The sequence below is a fragment of the Nicotiana attenuata genome, unplaced genomic scaffold (genome assembly GCF_001879085.1).
Source record: "Nicotiana attenuata strain UT unplaced genomic scaffold, NIATTr2, whole genome shotgun sequence".
Lineage (NCBI taxonomy): Eukaryota > Viridiplantae > Streptophyta > Magnoliopsida > Solanales > Solanaceae > Nicotiana > Nicotiana attenuata.
Genome location: NW_017675695.1, coordinates 44,236 through 52,710, shown reverse-complemented (window position 1 = coordinate 52,710; position 8,475 = coordinate 44,236). Strand labels below are relative to the sequence as shown.

General features: G+C 38.0%; 2 protein-coding genes and 2 non-coding genes across 4 annotated transcripts; 3 read left to right on the top strand and 1 right to left on the bottom strand.

Moving 5' to 3' along the window:
* Nucleotides 1-288: 288 nt before the first annotated feature.
* TRNAE-CUC lies at nt 289-361 on the top strand. The gene has a single exon. It is a non-coding gene; the product is annotated as a tRNA-Glu (tRNA).
* Nucleotides 362-1,552: 1,191 nt separating this feature from the next.
* Nucleotides 1,553-2,172, bottom strand: LOC109220340. The gene is made up of 2 exons (XM_019384804.1): nt 1,950-2,172; nt 1,553-1,902 (listed from the first exon to the last, which is right to left on the bottom strand). The coding sequence occupies exons 1-2, from the start codon at nt 2,170-2,172 to the stop codon at nt 1,553-1,555; spliced, it is 573 nt and encodes a 190-aa protein (XP_019240349.1).
* A 1,927-nt stretch (nt 2,173-4,099) lies between these two features.
* On the top strand, nt 4,100-7,734 carry LOC109220341 (BAG family molecular chaperone regulator 1-like). The gene is made up of 5 exons (XM_019384805.1): nt 4,100-4,317; nt 4,627-4,721; nt 5,766-5,885; nt 6,511-6,657; nt 7,372-7,734. Exons 1-5 carry the CDS (start codon nt 4,140-4,142, stop codon nt 7,435-7,437), a joined length of 606 nt encoding a protein of 201 aa, XP_019240350.1. The 5' UTR covers nt 4,100-4,139; the 3' UTR covers nt 7,438-7,734.
* Nucleotides 7,735-7,807, top strand: TRNAE-CUC. The gene has a single exon. It is a non-coding gene; the product is annotated as a tRNA-Glu (tRNA).
* Nucleotides 7,808-8,475: the final 668 nt, after the last annotated feature.

Here is an 8,475-nt window from a genome sequence, read left to right as displayed (position 1 = left end):
AAGAATATCAAGAATAGTAACTGCCGAATTTGTCATTTTATAAGGTAATTGAGGTGAAATTTCTCGTCCACTCTCCTCCCTTCTTGTGGTTCGACAATTTAATCATGAAACGACCAAAAACTTGATCAAATTCATATTTTAGAGAAAAATATCCTAAAACATGTTATTGAATTTGGTGATAGGTCTCTTTCTTATTTCTTTTCCTACTGCTGAACCCAAAAAATGGGTAGTGCTTTGCTTGGATTTTTGATTTGATATTTAAAACTTGAGCACAAGCTGAAGTACAAATCCGTTGTAGTCTAGTTGGTCAGGATATTCGGCTCTCACCCGAAAGACCCGGGTTCATGTCCCGGCAAGGGAATCCTTCTTTAAATTTTTGCTCTTTGTTCTGCACAATATTGGGAAAAGTTTTCTGGAAAAATTTAAGAAAAAAATAGTTTGTGAAAAAAGATAACTTGTTTAAACAGTCGTAGTATTTTGTAAGTGAAACAAGATTTTTCAACCGCCTCCTTTGTTATTCTCCATCGGAAATGCTTTTTTTAAAGAACTTTAAAAGAAATCGTTTTTTTTAAAAAAAAAACTTAAAATAAATATGTTTTTTGAAAAACTTTTTTCTTCTTAATTTATATACCTTTTGCAAACTAACTGTCCAGACTAAAAGTATTGAATGCGAATATTTCCCCAGTGATTAGGATAAAATCTCCCAGAAATAGTCTCTTTACCCTTTTCGGGGTAGGGGTAAGGTCTGCGTATACTCTACTCTCTCCAAATCTCAGTAGTGGAATAATACCGGGTATGTTGTTGTTGTTGTTGTTGTTGTTGTGATTAGGTTAAAATCATGAGAAGTAAAAGGTGTTAAAATATAGAGAATGCACGGGATCTTTTTCTATTGTTGTAGCTCTAGAAATGAGTTTCACAAGGACAAAATTTTATCATCATTTGATAATTGAGAGGTGTTTAAAATCTTTCGAAAATTTCAGTAATTATTGTCTTGTTCTAATAGTTGTGACTTTTAAAACGATAGAATTTCTGCTTTAGAATATTAAGATCATTTCTCAATTGTATTTATTAGCTATCATTAGGGAGTATTTAAAAGAAAAAAAGAATGTATTTATTCATACCCAACATTTACAGTACTAAACTAACATATATGGCATGAATCTAAAAAAAAAAGAAATTCATCATTTTGTCGTAATTAAAGAATATAAATTTTCATTCAAAAATATTTTTCATAACCATGATATTTTAACCAATTTCAAGGTTAATTCGTAAATGTGATATCTTCTCATAACCACCACCACCAACAACAACAACAAACTTAGTAGTTTCTCACGAGTGGGGTCTGGGGAGGGTAAGATGTATGGAGCCTATCCCTACCCCTGGAAGGGCAGAGAGGCTGCTTCCGATAGACCCTCGGCTAGAGAACTACTGAAAAAGAAAAGGTAATTACAACAAGTAGGAATAACAGCAAGATGAAATAAGATCGAATCCAAGAATGCAGTCAAACTCTAGGTAGTAATAGTCAACTATGAATAAAATATAACATAGACCTTCACACCCTCCTGTCCAGGGCCATGTCCTCAGTCAGCTCCAGCTGCGCCATTTCCCGCCTAATAACCTCTCCCCAAGAATTCTTAGGCCTACCTCTACCCCTCCTGCTGCCCACCGAGGCTAACCGCTCACACCTTCTAACTGGGGCTTCTATACTTCTCCTCTTAACATGCCCAAACCATCTCAACCTCGCCTCCCGTATTTTATCCTCCACAGAGGCCACTCCCACCTTTTCCTGAATAACTTCATTCCTAATCTTATCCAATCGGGCATGCCTACACATCCACCTTAAAATCCTCAACTCAGCTACTTTTAGTTGTTGGGTATGAGAGTTTTTGACCGGCCAACACTCTGCTCCATACAACATAATTTGTCTAATACAACATGGTAGAACTTACCTTTAAGTCTCATCGATACATTCTTATCACACAAAACATCGGAAACGAGCCTCCACTTCATCCATCCTGCTCTAATACGATGCGTGACATCCTCATCAATCTCCCCGTTACCTTGTATTATAGATCCAAAATACTTGAAACTACCTCGCTTGGGGATGACTTGCATATCAAGCCTCACCTCCATATCCCCTTCCTGGGTACCCTTGCTGAACCTGCACTCCATGTATTCCGTCTTGGTTTTGCTCAACTTGAAACCCTTAGACTCTAGGGTCTGCCTCTAAACCTCCAGCCTCACGTTAACACCACTCCGCGTCTCGTCAATTAAAACTACGTCATCAGCAAATAACATACACCATGGTACCTTACCTTGAATGTGTCTCGTCAATGTGTCCATCGCCAAGGAAAATAGAATGAACTAAGAGTTGATCCCTGGTGCAACCCCTTCATAACCGAAAAGTGTCCCGAGTCTCCTCCCGTTTTCCTAACCCGAGTCTTAGCTTTATCATACATGTCCTTAATCACCCTAATGTAGGCTACTGGGACCCCTTTAGCCTCCAAGTATCGCCAGAGCACCTCTCTTGGAACTTTGTCATATGCTTTCTCTAGGTCAATGAACACCATGTGCAAGTCCTTATTCATCTCCATATACTGCTCCACCAATCTCCTCGCAATGTGAATGGTTTCCATAGTTGAACGCCCCGGCATGAAACCGAACTGGTTCTCAGAAATGGACACACTGGTCCTCACCCTCACTTCAACCACCCTCTCCCAAACTTTTCTAGTATGGCTTAGCAGCTTAATCCCCCTATAATTATTGCAACTTTTGATATCGCCCTTGTCTTTATATTGAAGAATCATCGTAATCCACCTTCAATCATCGGGCATATTTTTCGTCCAAAAAATAACGTTGAACAGCCTAGTGAGCCACTCCAAACCTGCCCTACCCGCATTCTTCCAAAATTCTACAGGTATTTCATCTGGCCCGATAGCTCTACCCCTGTGCATCTTCCGCATAGCCCCCTCGACCTCTTCTACTCTTATACGCCTACAATGCCCGAAATCCCGGTGCATCTCGGAGTGCTCCAAGTTGCCCAGCACAATGTCCATATCACCCCCTTCGTTCAGGAGTTTATAGAAATATGTCTGCCATATTCGTCTAATCTGAGCCTCTTCCATCAAAACTCTACCTTCCTCATCTTTGATACACTTAACTTGATCCAGATCACGAGCCTTCCTCTCTCTCACCTTGGCTAGCCTGTATAGCTTCTTATCCCCGCCTTTGGTCCCAAGGTCTTCATACAAACGCCCAAGCGCCGCAATCTTAGCCGCAGTAACCGCTAACTTCGCCTCCTTCTTAGCCCTCCTATACCCCTCCTTGTTCTTCCTTCTCGCCTCCTTGTCCATGCTCTCTATAGGCGTTAAGTACATCGCTTGCTTGGCTTCTACTTTCTCTTGTACCTCCCCACTCCACCACTAGTCACCTTTGTGGCTGCTAGAGAAACCCTTCGAGACCCCTAACACTTCTCTCGCAGCTACTCTAATAACTCCGCTGTCATGGTCCACATACAGCTTGCATCCCCATTGCTCCCCAGGCTCCCATAGCCAACAACTTCCCTCCCCTCCAACTCCTGTGCTTTGTCACTAGTCAAAGCATCCCACCTGATCCTGGGTTGATCATACACGACCCTCTTCCTCCTCTTCCTCGTGATCTCTAAATCCATCACCAATAATCTGTACTGAGTCATGTGATTCTCACTTGGTATAACCTTGTAATCCATGCACAAACTCCTATCGCACTTCCGGAGGAGTATATAATAAATTTGAGTCTTGCCCAACGAACTCCGGAAAGTAACCAAGTGCTCTTCCCCTCTTCGGAAAACACGAGTAGACAATCACCGAATCAAAAGCTTTAGCACATTCCAACAACGAAGTACCTCTGCCATGCCTAACTCCAAAGTCAAAGCCGCCATGCACACCGTCATACCCCTCCCTCCCAGATGTCGCCCCAATGTGACCATTGAAGTCACTTCCTATGAATAATTTCTCGGTGAGCGGAAGTCAAACACGAGTTCTCATAACCATGATATTTTAACCAATTTCTCGTTAAAGGACAATTTAGTCAATGTGATATTTTTGTTTAAATTCGTGAAAAAGGTAACTCAAAAGGAAGTACAAGAGAAAGACAGAGGAATGGAGAAAGAGGGCACAAGCGATACTGATAATCGGAGCACGATAACGGTGAACGTTAAGTTCAGCGGCCGATCGATACCGGTGGAAATCACCGATGAGTCCACTGTCAAACACCTCAAGTCTCTCCTTCAACCTCACACTAATGTCCTCCCTCGCGGTCAAAAACTCATCTTCAAAGGTTACTTTCTTTCAATTCTACCCTATCAAGCTTTATTTTTTACTGAATTGGAATACAAAGTGCTGAATATCAGTAATTAAGGTATTTGACAAGGCATGAAGTTTAAGAAAGCCAGCAACAAATTTTAAATTTGTAGTCTAAAACAAGTAATTTGACATTTCTGTGGTTATAAATCATGTCATTAAAGCTAAAAAAGTATGAAGTTTAGAGTTAAATTGTTTCTAATTATATAAAGGTATCATTTCTTTTGGAATTTTGTGGACAGACTAAAAAGGAAAGTATATCAATTTGTGTGTTTTTCATGGGCAGGGAAAGTTTTGGTGGATGGAATGACATTGAAGTCGTCAGGGGTTGTAAATGGTGCTAAGATCATGCTTATGGCTTCCCAGGGTTTACACCAAGAGGTACTTCGTGAAGTTTTCTATGATGTTTACTTTTCGTTCTTTGCCTCTATTATAAATTTTTATGCCAGTAGAAAATAGTAGAGAATTTCTAGTATTTTTGTTTTTAATTTGTGTAATATCGGCCCGAGAGGAATTTGAATAGAGAAACATGGTCAATGGGATTCGATAATTTATATAGCGGACCCCTACTTGTTTGGGACTGAGGTGTAGTTGTTGTTGTTGCCTCAATTTTCATACACTCTTTGCGGTGATGATTCAAATAGCCGACTCTAACTTGCTTGAGATTGAGACCTTGTTGTTGATATTTAGAAGCCTATTTAATTAGATGGGATTTTCATAGTTCTGTTAGCCTGATATATCTTATATTTACTTTTTTGCAAAGTTAACCTGGTATATCTTGATGTCATGATCTTATTGATTATTTGCTCATGTTAGTTAAGTTCTCAACTTCAAGAAAGTAAAACATGAAGCCTAGAATTTTATTTGTTTTGGTTGTGGAAAGTATGTGAACCTTCATCTGTCTGATTTATATACAACGCCAAATCTGCAAAGAATGTGCTATTAAATTGATTGTTTATGATTGCTCTTGATTTTTAGCTAGACAGTAGACTTCCCACAAGCACCTGCAGCCACCAACATTGTCATTTAAAGTAAAAACCTAAATTTACTTTAGTATGGAAGAATAACTAATTCCTGTGGGTGGCAATTAGCAGCAAGGACGGAGCTACATGTTTGGATCCCAGATGTGACATTCTTGCAGTTTTTTTAAAACTCCCCTTGGCAAAAATCCTTGCTCTGCCATTGATTAGCTATTGTGACACTCTGGATACTGAATCTAGATATTGACATATTGCCCTGCCAATATTTACTAGCTATTTTTTTAAAAAAGATTGTGAACTAATTGCTTTAATTTGTGTTAATCAAATGAGTGGGGCCTGAAGAAAATTCTTTGATAGAACTGGGCTGCATCCTACAGTTCAGAGGCTATTGTCCCAAGGAAAAGAATAGGATAACAATGAATTCTTACACATTGCTGGTGTACAGGACATGCCAAATGTATTGGAGGATCCAACGAGCAAAGAGAGGAAGAATATTCAAAATACCTCTGTCTCTTGTGAAGCCGTTGCAGGAGTAAGAGTAGAGGTCGATAAGCTCTCACACAGGGTATGTAAGTATTCTTGCAAATCAATGTTGGCACTAGAGTTAGGGATAATGTTGCGGATGATCGTTCAACTTTTATTTTATTGTACCAAAGTTATAAATCTAATTTGGAAAGATAACTCAAATATACATATGTATCACAGAAAATGAAAACCACCGAAAAATGCCAAATTCGGTCTCAGAAAACATAATTGCCACATATCTAAAATTGTCATACAAGTATAGCCACGTCAGCAAGTTGCCTAATATAATATCCACTAAAAACTATTAATACTTGGTGTTTTGCACTATGTGGCACATCATGGGTTTTTCTTTTGACTTTTTTTAAGAGGGTCAAAGAATGGTCTTTTTTTTCACCCAAAAGAAAGTGGTTCTATGTGAATAGTATGTAAGGTGAGTTGTTGAAGTTACAGTCAACTTGTGATTCGGACGGTTTTAGCATTTTTCGGCGTTCTATATTTTCTGTGACGTATAAGCATAATTGAATTTTTTTATTAGGAAAATTAACTTTATGACTTTTTAACAGTAAGTCAGATGACCATCCGTGAAACTAACCTTAGGGTTTTGTTTGGTTTCCTTCAGATGCAGGAATTCTTGATTATGTAAATTGTACTTCTTGTGCCTGTAGGTTTCGGCCATAGAGGAAGCTATGCAAAGAGGTACTAAAGTTGAGGACAGAGAATTTGTGGTGCTTACCGAGTTGTTCATGATTCAGCTTCTTAAACTGGATAGTATTGAGGCAGATGGAGAAGCAAGAGCTGAGAGGAGGAAGGAGGTGAGTTGGTGCATACTTTAGAAAGCTAGTATTAAGGCAAAATTAGTTACTAATCATCCACAGAGCATCAAATAAATATCTCAGTAGATCATTATTAAAAGAGTTACTAGTCCTTACCCCTTTGCTGCAACATCTTCTGATCTAAATTTAGTGGTAGCATAGGTTCAGCCAGATGTTTTCCAGGTCTATCTTCAGGGTTGCACCAATTATTTTGTCACATTAAAATAACTGAACTATGTGTGACTTGCTCGAAAATAAATATGATTCAAAGGTCAAACTTTTTGCATTCCAGTTTGTCAATCAGCCTAATTATCCAATTGTGTGTGGAATAGCAGCACAGTTGGCTGTATATCAGTTTTAGTTTCTGAACTTGATTTCTTGTATTAAGTTTTGCGAATTTTTATCTTCAAAAGAGACTTTTCTTTAAATGATGGTTTAAGGGATGCATCAATCTTTTGTATCATGGAGAAGTAAAATGTAATGCCCTTCTTGAGTAGTGATGGATTCAATATTTAAACGCCGTGGGTTTTGAGTCGTGAGTCGAGAAAGCGAGTTATGAAATGTTATCTAATTCTATCTATACTTATTGTTTGCACACAAGACATTTTTAAATGTGATTGGACGGGTATCATTGGGATCTAAGAATCCAATGAACCCATTGTTGGATTGTTCTTGAGTGATGTCCCTGACTACAGATTCTACATCTCCTGGCAGGTTCATCGCATTCAGAGTTTTGTTGATATGCTTGACAATTTTAAGGCAAGAAACTCTAAATTATAATGGTACTTAAATGGTACCATATGAGAGATGTTGGATGCAGGAGTTTGAAGCCTCAATGCACTAAATAGACTACAGCAATCCACAAAAATTATTCAGCAATTGGAACTGTTTGATTCTGTATCATAGTTTTTTGTTGTTACTGATTCATTATCCTTCTACATCGTTCGTCTTGCTTATGTTAGGTAAGAGGTAATTCTTTTCATACTGCTGAACTCAAAACTTACTTAGATTGCTTTGCCTGAATTTTCCCTGTACGCAAGCACTTTGTGTGTCATTGTGAACTTTGTTAAGCAACAATCCGTTGTAGTCTAGTCGGTTAGGATATTCGGCTCTCACCCGAAAGACCCGGGTTCAATTCCCGGCAACGGAATTTTTTACTTTTTTTTTTTGTATAAACTAAACAAACACGTCAAATTGTAAAAACTATTTTACAAAGTTGTAAGGATTTTTTTTCTGCAAACAATTCTTTAGAGTTAAAATAATTACAGTTGGTTTAAATATTGAATGCAGAGTAATCCTATCCTTTTTCAATGAATAGGTTAACCATGAAGAGTAAAAAGTATTTAAAGTTGGAGAATGCACGGGGATTTTTCCGAAGATTAGGTTTTTTTTTTCCTATTGTTGTCTAGAATCTAGAGACAGGTTTCACTAGAGAAGGATAATCTTTTACCGTCACTGTTTTTTTAATTGTTTTTTTTAAATAAAAAAAAATTGTTCTCACCCATGATGGATGAGTTTGTTTGATAATTGAGAGATGTTTAAAATCTTTTTAAGATTTCAGCAATGATTTTCTTGTTCCAACATTAACTTTTTGATCAATAAAGTTGTCAAAATTCATAAGCTGGGATTGGCAGTGAAAGAGTTACTCTCCAATATAGGCATACTAATTCCAAGTCTCATTATGACGCGATATCATAAATCATAAGATATAATTATAATCACAAATACAGCCGAAAGCTTTACAGCTACACAACGGAAATCTCAAAGTATGACATAGTCCAAAATCAACCACAACCTACAATAACAAAGTCAAGAAGC

What these genes read in the sequence shown, in the direction of transcription:
- LOC109220340 (XM_019384804.1), bottom strand. Translation starts at nt 2,172, where the DNA reads ATGGAGTGCAGGTTCAGCAAGGGTACCCAGGAAGGGGATATGGAGGTG. An exon ending in TGTATCGATGAGACTTAAAG is followed by an intron (nt 1,903 to 1,949) that starts GTAAGTTCTACC and finishes TGTATGGAGCAG; the next exon opens with AGTGTTGGCCGGTCAAAAAC.
- LOC109220341 (XM_019384805.1), top strand. Translation starts at nt 4,140, where the DNA reads ATGGAGAAAGAGGGCACAAGCGATACTGATAATCGGAGCACGATAACG. An exon ending in TCAAAAACTCATCTTCAAAG is followed by an intron (nt 4,318 to 4,626) that starts GTTACTTTCTTT and finishes TTTCATGGGCAG; the next exon opens with GGAAAGTTTTGGTGGATGGA. An exon ending in CCCAGGGTTTACACCAAGAG is followed by an intron (nt 4,722 to 5,765) that starts GTACTTCGTGAA and finishes GCTGGTGTACAG; the next exon opens with GACATGCCAAATGTATTGGA.